Source organism: Sinocyclocheilus grahami, unplaced genomic scaffold, assembly GCF_001515645.1.
Source record: "Sinocyclocheilus grahami isolate Dianchi unplaced genomic scaffold, SAMN03320097.WGS_v1.1 scaffold634.1, whole genome shotgun sequence".
NCBI lineage: Eukaryota > Metazoa > Chordata > Actinopteri > Cypriniformes > Cyprinidae > Sinocyclocheilus > Sinocyclocheilus grahami.
Window position 1 is genome coordinate 181,144 of NW_015505813.1, and position 22,604 is coordinate 203,747.

At 39.2% G+C, this 22,604-nt stretch overlaps 1 protein-coding gene across 1 annotated transcript; it reads left to right on the top strand.

Annotated features, from left to right (window-relative positions):
- Positions 1 to 342: 342 nt before the first annotated feature.
- On the top strand, positions 343 to 19,882 carry LOC107558174 (ubiquitin carboxyl-terminal hydrolase 33-like). The gene is made up of 16 exons (XM_016241795.1): positions 343 to 348; positions 2,145 to 2,613; positions 3,021 to 3,158; positions 4,680 to 4,792; positions 6,525 to 6,697; positions 7,607 to 7,677; positions 7,869 to 7,902; positions 7,979 to 8,024; positions 8,618 to 8,798; positions 9,325 to 9,451; positions 11,739 to 11,908; positions 12,375 to 12,456; positions 12,543 to 12,651; positions 17,327 to 17,429; positions 17,625 to 17,693; positions 18,711 to 19,882. The coding sequence occupies exons 1-16, from the start codon at positions 343 to 345 to the stop codon at positions 18,866 to 18,868; spliced, it is 2,049 nt and encodes a 682-aa protein (XP_016097281.1). The 3' UTR covers positions 18,869 to 19,882.
- The last annotated feature ends 2,722 nt before the right edge of the window (positions 19,883 to 22,604 follow it).

The window sequence follows — 22,604 nt, forward strand, 5'->3', positions numbered from 1 at the left end:
GATCAGGATTTTTCATGACCGATTCCAACTGCCGATTTTTTCACAATCAAATGGGCCGATTCCCATACTGGTTGCTGATTTATTTCGTTTTTATTATTTTTATAAATATTTTTTATTTATTATTTGTTTACGTTTCTCTGTTACTGGCCAAACTGACCTTAAACAAACAAAAAATATATGCAATATGAAGCAACTACAAAACAAAACCGAAGGGGGGCTGAATGAAAATGCAAATTCACACTTTTGGACAGCAGGTGGCACTTATAGAACAGCAGCAATAGCTTTTCCATGGTTACTGCTGTTCACAAGCAGCGCTGCGCACATTTAACACTCCATTAATATATGGAGGTAAGAGGAAAAGTTTTTCTGAAAAATTTTCCTCAGAAATACATCCATATTAACCCCCACCCAACATGGTGGACAGCTGCTGTGCGCCAGGATGCCAGAACAGGCAGGGGAAAGCTAGGGTTGCCAACCGTCCCGTATTAGCCGGGACGTCCCGTATATTGGGCTTAATTTATGTGTCCCGTACGTGACCTCCCTTGGCCCATTTCTTGCCCCCTCACACAGTATTCGTTAAGTAAATCAGAAAATCCTGAACATAACTGTTTGAGAAAGGCTGCAGAATCCTCTGCTGGCTGGTCGCTCCCGCTTCACAGTTAAGCGGCGCTCGTGCTAACGCAAATTCTGTCCGTGTTTTGATTTCAGTAAATCAGTTTTGGCAAATACAAACTACGTGATTACGTTTGATGAGTCCAACATCCCACCGTGCAAGAAAACATGCAATCTACCTGAGACGTGATCGATAAGGGAAGCCGTCTGTTATTGCAAAATAGAGAAAACATTTTTTTACATTTAAGTAAGCTTCTTAACCTTGTAGTCTATCTTGTTATTCGTAAAACACACAAAATGACCAGTAAAAAAGTGTCAAGCGCCAAAAGCAGCCCATATTAAATCTAAGTTATCTTTAATTCAAAAATACGCATTTTCATATATATATATATATATATATATATATATATATATGCGATTGTCCCATAAAGCATAGGGGAAATCATTTTATCGTATTCTAAGGATCCCGATAGACGACTAAAATGGTTCACTGCAATAAAACATGCTAACCAACACAAAATTTGGGATTAAATGGGTAAGATTTCATGACATTTATGATGTCTACTGTACTCAGTGATATAGCTATGCTGGCTACCTACAAGGACAGCTAGGGTCGATTACGTTAGCTAACAACACGTTTGACTTAACGTTACCCTTCCAGTGATGACATAGCAGGTTGAATATTCATCAAAAAATTAGATTGCGTCCATTTATACCCCTCCAGGCTTTGTAGGCTTTTAAAGAGTCTCCGAAGTAACGTTAGGAGGGAAAGTTGATTACGTACGTTGTAGATATCAGGATACTGCAGGTCAGGAAATCTATCCGTTCCTTTATTGATACACGTTAAAAGCACCACGGGGGCATTATAGGGATCTGTTATGCTTAATCTATTAAGTTTTGTTATGTACAGGTCTATGTCTTTTGAATTTAAGTACGCAGTGAACTCTGTTGCCTTGAAACTCATGCTGGCACCATTCATTTCATATTCACTCCTGGCTGTCCCTGCCTGCCAGCATGGTGGTGTAAACAGAATGGGTCACGTGATGTCCGGAGCTCTATGAGAGCAACAATGTATGTATGGGAAAAGAGAATGTAAGTGTGTGTGAGAACGCCAGAATGAATTATGGCTTTTATGGCCCTTCATAGAGTTCTCTTTCGCCGCTTCATGTGCTTGAATTGATTAAATGCTTGAATGTTTAAATCGGACTCAGAAAAGATTTAGAAACATGTAACATGCTAATGATCAACTACGATCCTTTTCACCTCTACAAGTGAGTGAACAACGCAAATCAAGGAAGGATTTTTATATCACTGTTCAAGATAGCCCGTCCGGCAGGGAGGTGATACATTTTGATAGCCCGACTGGAAGACACAATAGCTGAAGCTCTTTAAAGTCAAGTGGATTCTGATTGACTATCAATCTTTTTATCGTCAGCTGGAAAAAAGTAATTCTGAAAGTGATTCCAATTATATTGCTTCTCTGTGTCTTTACTGCTGTAGCTGTGGTGTGAACTTTGTTTTGGTCTTTGGAGTGTTTATTAAACATTCTTAATTGTTTTTATTTTGCAAAACATTATTTAAAATCTGTCTGTCCTAAGGACTCTCAAGAGTTCCTGCGTTGTCTGATGGACCAACTTCACGAGGAGCTCAAGGAGCCCATTCCTGAACCTGAGGACCCAAACCAGGCTGTGGCCATGGATGACAGTCCCGACGAGGACAACCACAGCCAATCAGACGACTTCCAGACCTGCGAGTCTTGCGGCTGCAGCGATCGTGCTGATAGCGAAGGCCCCAGAGTCCCAGAAGACATTAATGAAGCTGAGATGCTGATTTCAGAGCAGATCCAAAACAACCGAGATTGGCAGAAAGAGAAGAATCTAATCAACAACCTGTACCGTGCCGGTTCCCATGGCGACCTGGATAAAGACGTGGACACCACCAATGAGTCGAGGCCAATCATCAGCAGCCAAGGAGCCATTAAAGCTCAGGGCCGAAATTCTGGTAAATGCAAGGCTGTTACTTCTATGCAACATGTAAACGAACAGCCTTACAGTCTCCAATAAACTCACAGTGAAGATTTTTATTTTATTTTTTTTTTGCTCAGAGGTAAAATATTTGATATACTGTGTGAATATTCTGAAGGCATTTGATCTCATGGATATGGTCATGTTTTTACTCATGTTTAACCTTGACAGAAAGCTTGCACTTGCAAGCTGTTTCAAACCACTGAACTGAACTACAAAAGACCCTAATTTTGGCCCGATTTTGTTTAAAATGACATCATACATGTTCGTTCTTCAATTTTGCTTGAAGGATATCGGGGCCTTAGTTGAAATCCATTGAGGGCAGTGCTAGCGTTTTGCTTGCTTTTATTGACTGACTGACTTGTTTGTTTCCACCTTGTTCAGATTCAAACCCTGAAATCCAGGTCAGCAGTACCATCAGACCACAGAGTCCCAGTGGAAATGAGGGTGTCACATCTAGACTGTCCAGCAGTCCTCCCAAATCCTCAATGTGGCCAAGCCTGAGCTCTACTCACAAGAAAGGTACAAGAATTTTAGTTGGATTCTCTTTGGGACAGTTTGGGGGTTATGTACTAGTTGAAATGAAAATTCTAAACTGTACTTGGCTGAAAGCTAAAAATAAATATTATTTAATGATCAGTTAATTCATTTTATTTGATATTAAACACTCCAAATAAAAATTGAGTTGTACAAACATTTAAATTGGACATAAGGCAGTTTGGTCACACTTTAGTTTGGGAACCAATTCTCACTATTAACTACTAATGAAACTTCTGCCTCAATAAACTCCTAATTTGCTGCTCATTAATAGGATTAATAGGATTAAAGGCCGGGACACACCAAGCCGACTTCAAAGAACTAGCTGCGACGAAAGCCGACGGTGTTGTCGCCTCACGTCGGCAGCGTCGGAACAAAAAGCTGCGCTCGAACACACCGCACAGACTACAGTCGACGGCAAACTAACACATGAAAGGATTTAACTGTCTATATCAGCAGCTATCAATAATATATATTCGTCATTCAAAATGAGAAACCGAGACAAAGATATACGAGATAAACGCAGATATACGAAACGCAAACAAAGCAGCGCTTGCTTCTCGAGGCCCTGACTCATTCGCTAAACTGAACATCCAATCAGAGCTTTCACTCGCGCCAACAGTCCCGACGGCCCCGACGCCAATTCAACATGTTGAATCGGGCAAACTGCCGCCAACGAGTAGAACACACCAAACAAACTAGCCCAACCATCGCTTGCAGTCGGCACCACGTTGGCCAACGGCCGACCGTCGGCTTGGTGTGTCCCGGTCTTTAGGGATTTAAAATAGGGTGATGCAGAATAAGGCATTAATATGTGCTTTATAAGTACTAATAAAATAAATAGTAATATGCATGGTAATAAGCAATTAGTTAATAGTGAGAACTGGTCCCTAAACTAAAGTGTTACCGGCAGTCTTTATGTCAGCTTTTTAATAACAGAATTAGGTTTCAACTACAGTCTGTTGTTGAAATCTAAACATTTAAATGGTGGCTGCAATAAAAACTTGTTTCCATGACATATTATTAAATCATATATTAAATAATGCAACAAAAAGACAGGTTAAGTAAAATATAATGAATATGTAATAAAATCCACATATTTAGCTAAATGTTCCTCAAGAATGATTGTTTTCTAGTTGACTATTGAGTTTATGGACTTTGAATGGCTTAAGAGGCATGTTTTATTAACATCTTTCTGCATTTGAAACACTGACTGAGTGATTACATGAGACACAATACATTTCAGTAAGTCGTACTCGCCTTCTGATGTTCATTGATGTTTATTTCATGCTGTAACTACTAAAGAGGAAGAAATTATCGGTTCATGGGCTGCTTCAATTGAGGCACTACAGCGATCTGTTATGATGACACATTAAAGAGCTTTCCAAAACTATTTGCGGTTGCTGAAATTTCAGTGCATCACTAGTATTAGTTTAATTGTTGTGAACGTGACCTGAACTGAAACAGATTTGGCATTGATTCTAAATGGTTGTGATGTGTTGACAGTACCCTTGTTCACCCCACCAAAGAGTAAGCGGCAGAGGAAATATCGCAGCATCATCTCTGAAGTGTTCGACGGCACCATTGTCAGCTCAGTTCAGTGCCTGACCTGTGACAGGGTGAGTGATCTGTGTGTTCTTCACCCAAACATGCCCCCAGACAACTTCACTTTAATAAACAAAGTGAACATGAGCATTTGATTCTTTAGTTGGCAGAGAAAGGTACTTAAAACTGACGGAGGACAGAGTGTGAATATGCTATCATTAAAGCAAATTATTCAGGAGTGAGAGCTCCTGTAAGTATCAAATGAATGCTTCAAATGAATATTAAATTAATATAATATAGTCAAAGGAATATAAAATAAATACGATCAAATGAATATTGATTTTACTCATACAGTGTAATTTTTACACAGAGTTTTGTTTTGTCACTTTTACTTTTGACTAAATTAGCATATAGATGTTTTTTTTTAACGAATACTTTTATTTATCAAGGAGTAAAGAAATTGATCAGAAGTGGCCATAAAGACATTTAACGTTACAAAAGATTTCAATTTCAAATAAATGCAATAACTTTTTGATCATCAAAATTCATTTTTTTTTAAACCGTGAGAGATGTTTCGTGAGCACCAAATCAGTATATTAGAATGGTTTCTGGAGAATCTTGTGAAAACGGGAGGATGCTGAGGATTCATTACATGAATACATTGCATTTTAAAATGTATTAAAGGCAACAAGGTGATTTGGTTCAAAAACATTTTTTGTTATGCTGGTTGAAAGTCTCTTCACATCCCGATAGCAATCATTAAGTTAAGTGGTCTAAATTTATTTATATGTATTTATATAATCTGTGGAAAGTGTAGGACCATAAAATGTTTGTCCAATCATATCCCTCAGGCTGTCTGTTAATGTATGTGTTTGCATACCTCTGCACACCCTGTTCGTGCAGATATGATATTTCATCAGCACTTTCCGTTACACTATTGCAGACCGAGCAAGAATGGAAGACATTATTATTATTGTAATGTAATGCGCTTTGTACTGTAATGTTTTCTCAATGGTGAATGAGACATGAGCTAATCTGATAGCGTTGCATTCAACCTTCCACCAACACTTTCATCGTGTCGCTGGTCAGCTTCTGCTCTGCCTGTGCACATTCATGTGTCTTGGAGGAGGCGTGGCTTTGGAGAGTGATTTGCAGGGAGGGTGGGATCTTATGCTTTCAAAGCTCGCTTGCTATTGCTAGCCTCTCCAAAATCGCTTACTGTAAAATAGAAACCAGTATTCACAATATTGCTGTTTTTTTACTGTATTTTTGATCAAATAAATGCAGCCTTGGTAAGCAAAAGATCCTTTTTTTTATAAAACATTTAAAAAAATCTTAGAGCTAAACACAAGTGTATATTGTATATCATAGAATTTTTTTATGATCATGTGCAAAATTATTTGAATTGGTTTGATATCACATTTTTAGTGTTTACTTCATTGTCATTGCAGATGCAAGTTCTAATATTATGTTTATGTGGTGGATATAGCTGATTAATCAGATATAAATATGTATAGGGCACATTTCAGTACTAATTAACCCATTGGTTCAAAATGGTTCAGTTAAGTTTAGTGGTGTTCAGCTCTTTTCACTTAGGTAGTTCAATCACAAACATAAGTCATTTTAAATCAACATTGCTTGCATATGAAAAACGATCAGTGATAATAGAAGAAAATGAACAAAACATGTCATCATGATGAAAGTTGTGTTACATATGAGCTATGTTGCTTTGTTTTAGACAGTATTTGCAGTTACAGATTAACATTTTAAATTAAGCTCCTCTGTTACTTGTCCTTCCTTTCTCAGGTTTCAGTGACTTTGGAGAACTTCCAGGACATCTCTCTGCCCATCCCAGGGAAAGAGGACCTTGCCAAGCTGCACTCTTCCTCCCACCAGACGGCTCTAGTCAAGGCTGGTTCGTGTGGAGAAGCCTACGCCCCTCAAGGCTGGATTGCTTTCGTCATGGAATATATCAAGAGGTTTTATGTTGACATTTGTCTTATGTGAGAGTGTACGCTTGTGAAAAAAGCACAGTTAAGCATACTTATAAAAAGAGTACTTATTCTGGAAATAAATGTGAACTGAATGTTTACTGCAAGTAAATGAAAATGTATTATAGTTTACATTTAGATTAAATGCAATTAGTTTAACTTTAAGTGCTTTATATATATATATATATATATTTAAAGTACACTACAAATGCACATTCAATAAAATTATGTGCACAAGGCTATATTAAGTGCTGCCTTGAGTCCTTATGTCGATAAAATATAATTCAGTCATTTGCAAGTATTTAAGCATGTATATAGTATTGTAGACAAAGAAAAGATCCTGGAAAATTGCCAGAGTGCCTTCTGTGTGAACGTAAACACGTCCCGGGAACGATCCTGGGATGAGGACCTAGTAACATTGCCGGGATCAGTCCCAGAACGAGGCCGGTGTGAACAAAAGCCAGGACCAATGCCGTAAAGGGTGTGTCGTAGTGATGATGCACGTTATCATGCGACTCTTTTACCGGGTGGTTTGAAGGCAGATCAATGTTCATGATGAAAAAATATGCGCAAACTGGAATGAAGCAGAGATCAGGGAGCTCCTCACTATCCGGGCTCAAGCTGAGATCGTTCACCAGCTTAGTGAAATGGTACTCGTAACATTACACATCATATCCTAACGTCACGTGTCTTTAAGGGATCTTTACGGAATGTGTGTGAACGCATGCACAGATTCCGGAAAATCACTAGCAGTGTGAATGAACCAAAATCAAACGATCCCAGGACAAATCACAGGACACATTATCCGAGTATTTTCCGGAATCCCTGTGTGAAAGAGGCTTTAATATGTTTCTTTTGAATGACCCTCACTGTTTATTTCTGCTCATTGATTTTTAGTTGGTTCTGGGGGCCTGTGGTCACGCTGCAGGACTGTCTGGCTGCTTTTTTTGCAAGGGATGAACTAAAAGGTTTGATATTTTTTCCCCCCTCTCTCAAAATTGAAATTTTGCTCTGAAACCGAAACTAATCAAAAGCTGATTGTGCTGTTTTGAGTCTCAGATCTAGAAAAAGAAGATGAATATGGAAATATTTATGGAATTCTGTGTTCATATTTAACATATCAGTGCTGTAATTCTTAACGGTTGTGCTTTTTTTTCAGGAGACAACATGTACAGCTGTGAAAAATGCAAGAAGTGAGTATGAACTTGTTGGAGAATGTATTGAAGATGATGGTTGCAGAAATTAAAGTGTTAATGTTGATTGTTTCAGGTTACGGAATGGAGTCAAATTCTGCAAAGTTCAGAGTTTGCCAGAGGTAGGAACACCGATGAGCTATTATGGTTTTTATACAGGTTCAGGCGCCACATGATTATTTTCCAGATTTTGAAAAACATCAGATTTACATTAGCTTATAGGAAATACACAAAATAATAAAAACACCACAAATGAAGTTCACAATGTCTTGGCCTTGTTCCAAGTCTGCCTGAAAGGAAAACAAAACTTAGACCCTTGAGCAATAATAGTAATATAATGGGTAATAGGTTCTGTTGAGTAATCTGTTTTCTACATCCAGTGGATTTATGTTTGGAGAGAGACTAAGAATGCCTTCAAAATATAATATCTGCTGCCATCTGGTAAATTTGCTCAGGGACCTGTAATGGCAAGAGCAGCCATCTTATGGGAGTTGTTAGATCTGATGATTGTTCAGTACATCTGTAAAATGGCAAAGTATTTCACTGGACCACCATGATGGTAGTACTACGCAGTCATGCTGTAAAAACTGCCCAAGTAGTTATATTTTTATATGAACAGACATGGCAGGTTTTTGCTATTTTATTTTATTATTGTTGGAATCTAACAGCAAACTTTGATTTTCTGCTTTGGTAAAATTCTCTGTCTCTCAAACAGATTTTGTGCATTCATCTCAAGCGCTTCAGACACGAACTTATGTTCTCCACCAAAATCAGCACTCATGTGTCCTTCCCTTTGGAAGGCCTCGAAATGCAGCCCTTCCTGGCCAAGGACTGCTCCGCCCAGACCACCAACTACGACCTGCTGTCAGTCATCTGTCACCACGGCACTGCCAGCAGTAAGTCTTTTAGACGAGGGACACGGTTATAAAAGTATTACGTCATATATAGCATTTACAGCAGTTACACATTGTAATATAAATTATTATTGTTCATATTAGTATATTATTTTTAAAAAGTAATTATTTTTAAAATAAAAATGATTCATTTTATTTTCAAAGGGGTCATATGATGCTGCTAAAAATAACATTATTTTGTGTATTTGGTGTAATTAAATGTTTTTATGCGGTTTAAGGTTAAAAAAACACATTATTTTCCACATACTGTACATTATTTTTTATTGTTTATAAATAATTTATAAATAATTTTATGCAAAATATAATAAATTAATTTGATTTATTTTACATTACTATAAGAGATATGTAAGTGGTTTCAGGTGGTGAAGTTGTAGTCATTTTGTGCCATTAATATTAATTCAGTAATATAGCAAAAAACAGGATAAACTAAGATGTGGCAGTGGGATCAGGAAAATTATAAATTCTGACTCAAACTCACATATTTAATGTGATTTTTGCTTTGTTCAAGGTGGCCACTATATTGCCTATTGTCGGAACGAGCTGAACCAGCAGTGGTACGAGTTTGATGACCAGAGTGTTACTGAGGTGTCTGAGTCCTGTGTTCAAAACGCTGAGGCATATGTGCTCTTTTACAAGTAAGAACATACATAAACAGATATGAAGTACCAATATTTATTTATTACTCCTAACCCCTAATGCTATTAACCTCCCTGCCATATAACCTTACAAATACAACCTATAAACTTATAACCATATAAATATTATCATATATTAAGTAACAATAAATTGATATCACTTCTAATATATATAAAAAGCAATAAATGTCAAAAATGGTATATTATAATTTATTTTTAATGTATTAAAATTAATTACAATTAATAACTCATGACATTCCTCTTTCAAAAAATGTTTTGTGCTAACTGTGTTACGTTCAGAATGTTTTGGAGTTATTATTATTTTATTTTATTTTATTTAATATAACCTAAAATCAAACTGGGGTCCGGGAGCACCTAGTGCAGGGGTGTCCAAACCTGTTCCTGGAGGGCCACTGTCCTGCAGATTTCAGCTCCAACCCTATTGTTGAGTTTCACAAAATAGAAAGTGGCTGTAAGAAAAATAGCTAAAGCATTGAAAATACCCATTTCCACCATCATGGCAATAATTAAGAAGTTCCAATCAACTAAAGATGTTACAAATCTGCCTGGAAGAGGATGTGTGTCTATATCGACCTAATACGCAGTGAGGAGGAGAGTTTGAGTGGCCAAAGACTCTCCAAGGATCACTGCTGGAGAAAATGCAGACATTAGTTAAAAAAAACTATATATATAAAAAAAAAATCAAACAGCCCCTACATCACCACATGTTGTTTGGGAGGGTTTCAGGAAAAATCTTCTCTCATCCAAAAACTAACTCCAGCATATTCAGCTGTCAGACACGACTGGAACTTCAAACAGTACTGGCTTCTATGGTCTGATGAAACTAAAAAAGAGCTTTTTGGGAGCAAACCCACCAGATGGGTTTAGTGCAAACAGGGATAAAAAGTACCGTGAATGATCGTAAATAGGAATGTGGTAGTTAAAAATTGCATATGAAAGCAATGTGAAATCGTCCGCTTGAATTTGTCAAACAAGTGGGACTTATAAAGTTTGTGATAGCACGCAAAGGCACCATGAGACTAGGACTGGAACTTCAAACAGTACTGGCTTCTATGGTCAGATGAAACTAAAAAAGAGCTTTTTGGGAGCAAACCCACCAGATGGGTTTAGTGCAAACAGGGATAAAAAGTACCGTGAATTATCGTAAATAGGAATGTGGTAGTTAAAAATTGCATATGAAAGCAATGTGAAATCGTCCGCTTGAATTTGTCAAACAAGTGGGACTTATAAAGTTTGTGATAGCACGCAAAGGCACCATGAGACTAGCTATGTTATTTTTATCACGCATGCTCCCCGTCTGTGTAATTCATAAACATGCATTTATTATGCACAGTACAATCAGATGACTGACTTTTAAACCGAGTACATTTTCTGTACAGATAACAGGCTTGTACTAATAGTGGAATGTTTATTTGCAAAGGCCAGCATTGGTATGCCAGAGCATGAGATCTTGAAGCTCCGCCCTCTTCTGAAAAGGGAGGCGGGAGCACCAGCTCATTTGCATTTAAAGGGACAAACACAAAAACAGCGCATTTTGGCTCATTTCACCAAGCTGTAAAACATTATCTGTGGGGTATTTTGAGCTAAAACTTCACATATACACTCTGGGGACATCAGAGACTTATTTTACATCTTGAAAAAAAGGGGCATAATAGGTCCACACTACAGTTGTGAGCCTATTTTTCTGCACTGGACGTCTTTTTCAGATACATGGCATCATGGACTCTTTTAATTACCAACAGATTAAAAATCTAAACCTGACTGCCTCTTAGAAATCTTATAATGGGCCGTGGTTGGATCGTCCATCAGGACAATTATCCAAACAAACATCAAAATCAACACAAAAAATGTGTCACTGAGCACAAAATGAAACTTCTGCCATGGCCGTCCCAGTTCCCTGACCTGAACTCTATAGAAAATGAGTGAGGTGAACTGAAGAGAAGAAGCACTAACACGGAGCTGTGAATCTGGAGAGATTCTGTATGAAGGAATGGTCTCTGATCTCTTGTCAGGTGTTCTCCAAACTCATCAGGCATTACAGGAGAATACTCAGAGCTGTTATCTTGGGATCTTCACTGAATTAGGGATGAACAAACAATGATTAGATGCATCTGTTCTTTTAGGCAGAAAAGCTCAAGGTTATGTTGAGCAGGACAAACGGCCTTGAGTCTGTCTGTAAATATCTGTGCTGTGGTGAAGCATGTGAGTTGACCGTTGCTAAATAGCGCTGATGTCATTTGTGTGTGTGTGTCTGTGTGTGCAACAGGAAGAGTAACGACGAGACTCAGAAGGCGAGGCGGAAGGTGTCCAGTCTGCTCAACATGATGGAGCCAAGCCTCCTGCAGTTCTACATTTCTCGCCAGTGGCTGAACAAGTTCAAAACCTTCGCTGAGCCAGGACCCATCTCCAACCATGACTTCCTGTGTGCCCACGGCGGTGAGGACCACTCTTATTAAGATCTGGGCCTTTACCACTTGACCATTATAAAGTATTTTATACACCACAGATATGACTCCACACCAGATATAATTGCAGATTCTACCAGCATTACAGAGGTCAAGTGCCGCCACATCCTTTTCACTGATTATGTTTGTTTTTACTGTCTTCCTCTCCTTTCCACTTAAAAAGTGCAGTATGAGGGCAGTGAAAAAATGTGAATCTCTTAAGAAAGCATTTCAAAGCAGTTTTGTCCCCTTGATGTGATTTGTTTGAACTGAGTCTAATGAATTTGAAGGAAAAGATCTGACAGGAACAAAGATACAAGAAGTTCCCTATGTATTATTTATAAATCTTCTTTTGCACGCTGTTTCATGTCGACTTTCAGGGTACAGATGCCCATTTTTGAGTAGATAAATTATTTGGTGGTTAAAATTATGACCTCTTGTTTTTCTTTCTACAACAGGTGTTCCTCCAAATAAAGCCTCATTTATTGACGATCTGGTTATGATGCTTCCCCAAAATGTATGGGATCATCTGTATAGCAGGTAAGAGTTGTCACTGTTCTTTTTATAACTTCCTTTGGAAGTTGAGCTTCTTATTAAATGCTAATTGTTGGCTCGTTGTTGAATAGGTACGGAGGCGGCCCCGCTGTCAATCACTTGTATGTCTGCCACACCTGCCAGAACGAGATCGAGAAGCTGGAGAAACGCCACAAGAATGAGCTGGACATGTTTGTTCGGGTAGGAGCCGCAATGGCATCGTAGATTTAAAGGGTTAGTTCACCCAAAAATGAAAAATTAGCCCATAAATTACTCGCCCTCAAGGCGTCCTAGGTGTATATAACTTTCTTCTTTCAGTTGAATCCAGTCGGAGTTATATAAAAAATTGTATTTGATCTTCCAAGCTGTTTAATGGCAGTCAGCGGCTGTTGCAGTTCATCAGTCCAAAAGAAGTTAAATAAAGCGCTCCGAGGGGTGAATAAAGCGGAAGCAGCTCCGGGTGGATGACATAGGACGTCAGCGTTGCGAATGCATCGCTCAGAAGTGACGAATGCGGAAACGCAGCGGAGAGATCAAAACAAAACAACAGTCACGAATTAGAAGTACAAAATGAGGATTTGTAAAGAAGAATGTCGAAGGATTTCGATATAAGCAAAAAGGAGACTGGTTTTCCTTTGCTAAAGTAAGGAAACTTTACTTCCTTTGCTCCTGTAAACAAACATTGGTTTTCACGAGACTCACCGGCGCATGCGCAACGCCGACATCTTACATCATCCTCCCGGAGCTGCTTCCGTGTACAACTGTTAGCACAAGCTAGATTAAAGTGATTATTACACTTTGAATATGGATATTTTTCTTACAAAAACACATCGATTTGCTACAGGAGGCCTTTGTTCATCCCCTGGAGCCATGTGAGGCACTTTTCATTATGGATGGATGCGCTTTATTTCACTTCTTTTGGACTGAAGCACTGCAACACCCGCTGACTGCCATTAAACAGCTTGGAAGATCAAAGTAAATTTTTTATATAACTCCGATTGGATTCATCTGAAAGAAAGAAGTCATATACGCCTAGGATGGCTTGAGGGTGAGTAAATAATGGGCTAATTTTCATTTCTGAGTGAACTATCCCTTTAAAGGGACATGTAGAGTGAAAAGTGTCTCAATAGGGCCTTTCGCACCGCTTTAGTTCCCGAACTAAATGTACAGTACTAAAGTACTGGGACGATTTTGCGCGAACTATTTCCCAGTACCATTTAAAGGGTTGCATTCGCACTGACAGTGTGTACTAAGAAGTGACGTAAACCGGTCGACAGCGACGTCATTTGTGCGCGGCGTTCAACAACAGAAACAAAGAAGAACAACATTAACAACAGGAGGATGGAGGACGCTGTGATCGGAGCTGTGTTGGACATGGAAAGTCGACGTATACGTAAAGCGATTGAAAGAACGGAAAGGAGGACTAAGAATCTCCAACGACAACTGGCAGTGCTATATTTGCTACAAGTGCCTGCACTTCATTGACGATCTGGTTATGATGCTTCCCCAAAATGTATGGGATCATCTGTATAGCAGGTAAGAGTTGTCACTGTTCTTTTTATAACTTCCTTTGGAAGTTGAGCTTCTTATTAAATGCTAATTGTTGGCTCGTTGTTGAATAGGTACGGAGGCGGCCCCGCTGTCAATCACTTGTATGTCTGCCACACCTGCCAGAACGAGATCGAGAAGCTGGAGAAACGCCACAAGAATGAGCTGGACATGTTTGTTCGGGTAGGAGCCGCAATGGCATCGTAGATTTAAAGGGTTAGTTCACCCAAAAATGAAAAATTAGCCCATAAATTACTCGCCCTCAAGGCGTCCTAGGTGTATATAACTTTCTTCTTTCAGTTGAATCCAGTCGGAGTTATATAAAAAATTGTATTTGATCTTCCAAGCTGCTTAATGGCAGTCAGCGGCTGTTGCAGTTCATCAGTCCAAAAGAAGTTAAATAAAGCGCTCCGAGGGGTGAATAAAGACCTCCTGTAGCGAATCAATGCGTTTTTGGAAGAAAAATACGCATATTTAAAACGTAATAATCAATTGAATCTAGCTTGTGCTCACTGTTGTACAACGGAAGCAGCTCCGGGTGGATGACATAGGACGTCAGCGTTGCGAATGCATCGCTCAGAAGTGACGAATGCGGAAACGCAGCGGAGAGATCAAAACAAAACAACAGTCACGAATTAGAAGTACAAAATGAGGATTTGTAAAGAAGAATGTCGAAGGATTTCGATATAAGCAAAAAGGAGACTGGTTTTCCTTTGCTAAAGTAAGGAAACTTTACTTCCTTTGCTCCTGTAAACAAACATTGGTTTTCACGAGACTCACCGGCGCATGCGCAACGCCGACATCTTACATCATCCTCCCGGAGCTGCTTCCGTTGTACAACAGTGAGCACAAGCTAGATTAAAGTGATTATTACACTTTGAATATGGATATTTTTCTTACAAAAACACATCGATTTGCTACAGGAGGCCTTTGTTCATCCCCTGGAGCCATGTGAGGCACTTTTCATTATGGATGGATGCGCTTTATTTCACTTCTTTTGGACTGAAGCACTGCAACACCCGCTGACTGCCATTAAACAGCTTGGAAGATCAAAGTAAATTTTTTATATAACTCCGATTGGATTCATCTGAAAGAAAGAAGTCATATACGCCTAGGATGGCTTGAGGGTGAGTAAATAATGGGCTAATTTTCATTTCTGAGTGAACTATCCCTTTAAAGGGACATGTAGAGTGAAAAGTGTCTCAATAGGGCCTTTCGCACCGCTTTAGTTCCCGAACTAAATGTACAGTACTAAAGTACTGGGACGATTTTGCGCGAACTATTTCCCAGTACCATTTAAAGGGTTGCATTCGCACTGACAGTGTGTACTAAGAAGTGACGTAAACCGGTCGACAGCGACGTCATTTGTGCGCGGCGTTCAACAACAGAAACAAAGAAGAACAACATTAACAACAGGAGGATGGAGGACGCTGTGATCGGAGCTGTGTTGGACATGGAAAGTCGACGTATACGTAAAGCGATTGAAAGAACGGAAAGGAGGACTAAGAATCTCCAACGACAACTGGCAGTGCTATATTTGCTACAAGTGCCTGCACTTCAGCGTCCGTCCATCTATCGCTGTTCTCCATACTTGCGAAATAAGTTGACACAATGTTTACAGTATGTTTACACTGCGTTTTAAATCATGGCGGGTGGGGGCGGTATTGTACACGTTTGGCCAATCAATGTCTACTTACGTCACGGGTAGTACCAGTTGTGCTGGTTAGACCCTGCTCCGGAGTAGGAGCTAATTTGGTTCTCGAAAAAGGCAGTCCGGTACTAAAATCGCACCCAGTTCCGGCGGTGCGAAAACGGCAAAAAGTGGGTAGTTCCACAATTAGTTCTGGTACTATGAAAAGTTTCCCGTGGCGTGAAAGGCCCTATTGTTTTGGGTTGGTCTAACGCCTAGACTGTTATCTGGCCTCTTAATGTGTGCACAGACGCCAAGTTGTGCTCATTATTAATGCATGAGGACAAAAGTACTTGATTTCAGCCAGAGATGCTTTGCTTAGTTCGAGTTAAGGCCACATAAAGAAGGCCAAATGACTGATAATATGGAATTTTAAGTAGTAGAAAGTAGTTATGTACCCATATTAAAATCTGATACCAATAAGCCGATTAGGGCTGCAACTAATAATTATTTTGATCATTCATTAGTCTGTGATTACTACTTTGATTAATCAGATAAGAAGAGTTTAATATAAAGCCTTCTTGGATTGTACACTTTTCCCACAGCAGCTCACAGTGAGCTATTTTTCATATGCGTTTTCTTCAGAGAAATGCATTGTTCCCTACTGTAAAGAGCTGTGATTGGTGAATGATTTCACTTCACAGTGCACAAACACGATTAATCAATCAATTTTGTTGTCCACGATTTCCATTATAGATTATTATCAATATGTTGTTACAGCCCTGAAGCCGATAATAATTTTTTTGTTATGATTAATAACGTCTAAATATAGATGCATTCCTGGTGGACCCACCACTCGCACTACTTGTACTATAAAATGACTAACATGACTACAATGACTAACAATTAGTTCCACATTCCATATGGATAGTCACTTGTGGAATGACTATCCGTCTTTCGGATGAGACGTTAAACCGAGGTCCTGACTCTCTGTGGTCATTAAAAATCCCATGGCACTTCTCGTAAAGAGTAGGGGTGTAACCCCGGTGTCCTGGCCAAATTGCCCCCCTGGCCTTTGTCAATCATGCCCTCCTAATAATCCCCAACCACTTGATTGGCTCTATGACTTTCTCTCCTCTCCGTCTGTAGCTGGTGTGTGGTTAGCGCACTGGCGCCGTTGTCCTGTGGCTGCCATCGCATCATCCAAGTGGATGCTGCACACTGGTGGTGGTTGAGGAGAGACCCCCCCCACATGATTGTAAAGCACTTTGGGTGTACAACAATACACAATAAAGTGATGAATGAATGAATAAATGCATCATTCATTCATTCATTCATTCAACAATGACTAACTTTACATGGTGTTAGACTGTATAAAAAAAACTCAAGTTGCGAGTGCAACGATCAAAGGTCTCTGACTAGTGCATGTTCACATAGAAAAATGATAGAAAAGCAGCGCAGTAGAATGCAAAAACACGTTCTGTGTGAATGGCCCTATAGGAAGCAGTCGCTATTGTAAGCCGTAGACAGCAATGTAGCTCACTAAGATTTGGAACAGAGTTTCTGTCTCAGTTTTTCGTGTAATTGTTTGTTTGGCTGCAGTGAGGTAGGATGATATTTTACGAAGAAACAATGGTATCTTTCTCTTTCTCTTCATGTGTTTTTTCTCTTTCCCCATCTCTTCTGGCCTTCATGTAGCTCAACAAGGCGTTTCAGGAGGAGGAGTCTCCTGTGGTGATATACTGTATCAGCATGCAGTGGTTCCGGGAATGGGAAGGTTTTGTCAAAGGCAAGGACATTGGTAAGTCATTACTCATCCCTGCTGCTGATACTTCTAAAGTATCTGAAAGTTTGAAATTGAATATTAGCATTATGTCCTGCGGTTATTGATGACTAAGGAGTCCTTGAAGAATTTCATTATAGATTTAGTTTGCTTTTCACCTTTGTTTGTGGTATTTGGTGTGTTTTTGTTGATGGATGGTCTTGTGCTTTTCAGACCCACCAGGACCAATTGATAACTCCAAGATTGCTGTAAATAAAAATGGACACATCGCATTAAAGCCAGGTATTTTTTATATATATATATATATTTTTTTTTTACATTTGCCATGTCTTTTAAAGTTACCATAAAACAGAAATCATAACCCATTTTACGTCCTCAATACGGTGTAGTACCAAGCTAAAGTTCCTCAAAATATTTTTAAAGTTAAATAACATGAAGTTAAGTCATTTTTGATTGAACTGTCTTTTTAGGAAAGTAAATCAGGTCAATATTAGCTTTATATTTCAATTATAGGTGCACAATTGAACTGATCACGATTATTTTGCTTTCACATAAGGGCATGTTAACTCATACGCAGGGTTTATTTTACCACAATCTAGTTTCCTGATTTATTATATCCATCATGAACGTTGAAGCAACTGTATGTAGTTTTGTTTATTGTGCATATTGTGTGAAAGAACCAAAAAGCCATTTGTCTTATTAGATGTTAGTTTATTATCAGAATGAATATTTCATGGAAAAAAATAAATAATAAAAAACGTACATAACAGTTGCTTTAACACACTCTCTACAAAACCTTGAGAAGCTTCTCTCAAAAGCTAAAACTGTAAAATTCGTATTATTAAAATAATTCCAAATCCTGTTAAAGGGATAGTTCACCTAAAAATGAAAATTGTCATAATTTACTCACCCTCACGTTGTTCTAAACCTGTACAACTTTCTTTGTCTGTTGAACTCAGAAGAAGATATTTTGAAGAATGTTGGTAACCAAACAGTTGACGGTAGCCATTGACTTCTATAGTATTTCTCCCATACTATGGAAGTCAATGGGTACCGTCAGCTGTTTGGTTACCAACATTTTTCCAAATCCAAGTTCTGATTGGGGTTTTAAGCTCTTAATATTTAAATGCTTGTGGAGACAAAAAAACAGCTTGCCAATATTGAAAAAGAAGCAGAAATCATGATTAAAAATATGATTAATCGTGCAGCCCTACATTCAGTAGTGTACTTGTTTCAGGTACATCATTAACACATTTGCTCAAAAAACATGCATTTTGCTTCTTCTCTCTGCTTTAACAGGTGCTGATTCAGGTCAGATATCTGAAGAGACCTGGAACTTCCTCCATTCCATCTACGGAGGAGGGCCAGTGGTGACCGTGCGGCCCAGTGTCAGCCATCAGGAGGCCGAAACATCTCAAGCAGAGGAGAAGATCGAAGTGGAGACACGTTCAGTGTAGTTTTGCTGAGATGCTGCTAGACCACAAGGCGACCTAGAAACACTTATTATTTTGCACTTCACTTTTGTTTTCAAGCGTTCAAGTAAAGGACCTACAGCTTCACCTCAGCATACACATCTCTGCCACACTCTCGATACCCTTTATGACTGTTCTTTATAGCAGATGGATGGATTAAACATCCTCCAGTGTGCTTTCTTTGTATATAACATACATATCCACTTCCTCTTGACACTAGAAACCAAGTAGACTTAAGGCACATTTTCACAGTTCATTTGATTTCTATGTGCAGCTGCGTTCATGACAGATTTTGCTTCACCCAAGCCAAATAGAACATGATTTGTGTACACCGAAAATGAATTCCACTGCATCTAGATATTTTTGAGGTACTGCCTCAATTAAGAAAATGAAAGAACATGTTGTCTTAGTGGATGAAATCTTCATGTTTTGGGTATGAAGGGATACTAAATGCTACGTAGTCTCAGGAAAGAACTTATTATTTTTTGCACTGTACTGTAGATTCAAAAGCGTGCATGCTTCAGCTCTGATGCTCGATATGTATTTGAATGTACTAGTACTTAAAGAACACGTTTCTGCACTAAATGTTATTTATTCCAGAGGGGTATGATCATTCTGGCATTCATGAACGTTTTCTTTGTTCGAAAATGATTCGACAAGCTAAATCGAAGCAGAATGCACGCTAATTGGAATGATGTGGCACATTACGCTGGCAAGAAAATCGATTCCTCATTTCTATTTGTGCTGCATAGCTGTGCCGCTGGGTTGCATGGAGATGCAAACAATTTGAACACATCAATGGCTGTCTTGTTTAAAAATGCTATGTAAAAGGAAATCCGATCAATTAAATCCTCCTGCCTCATGTGTACATTCAAGGCATTATTTAATGTATAGAAGGATGTGAAGTCATTTGTCAATATTAATTGTCCGCAGAGATTAAAGCTGTATCTGAGTGGCTATTAAATCCTAAACGTATGCTGTCGATATCTGTCATCATTCTTATGATCTGAAACTTAAGAAATTTATATTTGTTAAATTGCTCTGTAAATGGATATACTTCACAAAAACACAAAATCAAATAAGAAAATAATACAAGACATTTTTTGGGCATTTTGATGTTATTTTCAGGACAAATAAGCACATTTCCACCCAAGTGCTCATTACAGTAATGCATATAGACATTTTATTTTTGTGATTTTTAAGTTAGCATGAAGGTATTCAAATTAAAATGACTACCAAATATAAACTAATTTTTATTTATGTAACAATTTATCATTTTCTATGTTTGGTTTTGGGGTGAAATATGACTAGGATATGTTTTTGCAAGATTCAGTTGTAGAAGAGGGTTTTTTCAATTCTTTACATGCCACAAACTCACAAAATTAATGATCCCTGTGCAAGAGACCCCCATCCTAAAATTTAAATTCCATCTATATATATATATATATACAATAGGGTGCGCCAAATTCGTTAGCATTAGCATGCTAAATGTATCATCTTTATTAGCGCTCTTAGCCAAAATGCTAATTAGTGACTGAGTTGTGGGGGGAAAAAAAGAAAGAAACAGAGTTGTTTGTTTCTCGTTGTTGCGTGGCCATTTACACGATAGGTGGTATTGTATTAATTGTAGCGCAAAATGAGTGCAATTGCGCATCCTGTGAATGCAGTAGTTAGCAGGTGAGCTAATAAAACCCCGCGGACACATTTGTTTTGTTCAGTTAAACGGTTAGTTGTGTCTTAAAATCTGTTTTTTTTAAAACATGTTTTATGAAATGCACGAAGCAGACGTGTTGCATTAAATACTCATTCAGAAGGCGAGCTCCGCTCAGAAGCCGCCGGAGCTGGAGAAACTTGCACCGGGGTGTTTGGGAGGCAGCCGGGGCTGCACATCATGCCGAACCGCGGGTGCGGTGTTGCCGGAGAGGCCCGTTAGAAATGCAATCGAAGGAGAAAATGTTGCTTCTCGCGACTGTGCTAGATAATAATCTGCAGTGGTGCTTAAAACAGTGCGTCCGATTTCTGAAAGAGGAAAACATCACATTCTTAGAACAGGTTTTTAATGACGGTTTATCATTTTTCAAGCACGGAGCCAAACTGTTGTTCTCTGAAACCACTGCGACGAGCAATTTAGAGAACATGCAGAGGGCGAGCGCTTTCCTCCGCGTTGTCATTTGGACTGGGCTGGGGTGTTTTCTGATAGTTCATTGGCGAGCACGTGTCAATTTAAAGTTCTTCGCCACGCGCGCGAGCTCTACGATTATCCAGGAAGTTTTAAATTCGTAACGCGTGCGGCGCAAAGCGCGAGTAGAATAGCAACGCCACATTTCAGGTCCATAAAAGCAGTCTGCGCGAGTTTGGGGGCAGCTGGCGGTGATCCACCGTTCTGGGATGAGCTTCTGTTGGTAGTAGTGTCTGTTCTGGGTCTTCTTTACACAAGGTGTGATATAGGCAGTGGTGGAAAGAGTACTGAAAAAATATACTCAAGTAAAAGTACCATTACCTTCCAAAAAATGTAGTGTGAGTATTAGCCAAAATGCTAATTAGTGACTGAGTTGTGGGGGAAAAAAAAGAAAGAAACAGAGTTGTTTGTTTCTCGTTGTTGCGTGGCCATTTACACGATAGGTGGTATTGTATTAATTGTAGCGCAAAATGAGTGCAATTGCGCATCCTGTGAATGCAGTAGTTAGCAGGTGAGCTAATAAAACCCTGCGGACACATTTGTTTTGTTCAGTTAAACGGTTAGTTGTGTCTTAAAATCTGTTTTTTTTAAAACATGTTTTATGAAATGCACGAAGCAGACGTGTTGCATTAGATACTAATTCAGAAGGCGAGCTCCGCTCAGAAGCCGCCGGAGCTGGAGAAACTTGCACCGGGGTGTTTGGGAGGCAGCCGGGGCTGCACATCATGCCGAACCGCGGGTGCGGTGTTGCCGGAGAGGCCCGTTAGAAATGCAATCGAAGGAGAAAATGTTGCTTCTCGCGACTGTGCTAGATAATAATCTGCAGTGGTGCTTAAAACAGTGCGTCCGATTTCTGAAAGAGGAAAACATCACATTCTTAGAACAGGTTTTTAATGACGGTTTATCATTTTTCAAGCACGGAGCCAAACTGTTGTTCTCTGAAACCACTGCGACGAGCAATTTAGAGAACATGCAGAGGGCGAGCGCTTTCCTCCGCGTTGTCATTTGGACTGGGCTGGGGTGTTTTCTGATAGTTCATTGGCGAGCACGTGTCAATTTAAAGTTCTTCGCCACGCGCGCGAGCTCTACGATTATCCAGGAAGTTTTAAATTCGTAACGCGTGCGGCGCAAAGCGCGAGTAGAATAGCAACGCCACATTTCAGGTCCATAAAAGCAGTCTGCGCGAGTTTGGGGGCAGCTGGCGGTGATCCACCGTTCTGGGATGAGCTTCTGTTGGTAGTAGTGTCTGTTCTGGGTCTTCTTTACACAAGGTGTGATATAGGCAGTGGTGGAAAGAGTACTGAAAAAATATACTCAAGTAAAAGTACCATTACCTTCCAAAAAATGTAGTGTGAGTAAAAGTACTTGTCCCAAAAACTACTTGAGTAAGAGTGACAGAGTAGCCTCTTTAAAAGTACTCATGAGTATTGAGTACTGAGCTGTGGATTCTACCCCCTCATAATAAACGCTGTAAAAACCTTGTACATTCTGTAATTCACATTATCTTGTTTGTCATAAAGAATGAAGAGTATCTATCATCCA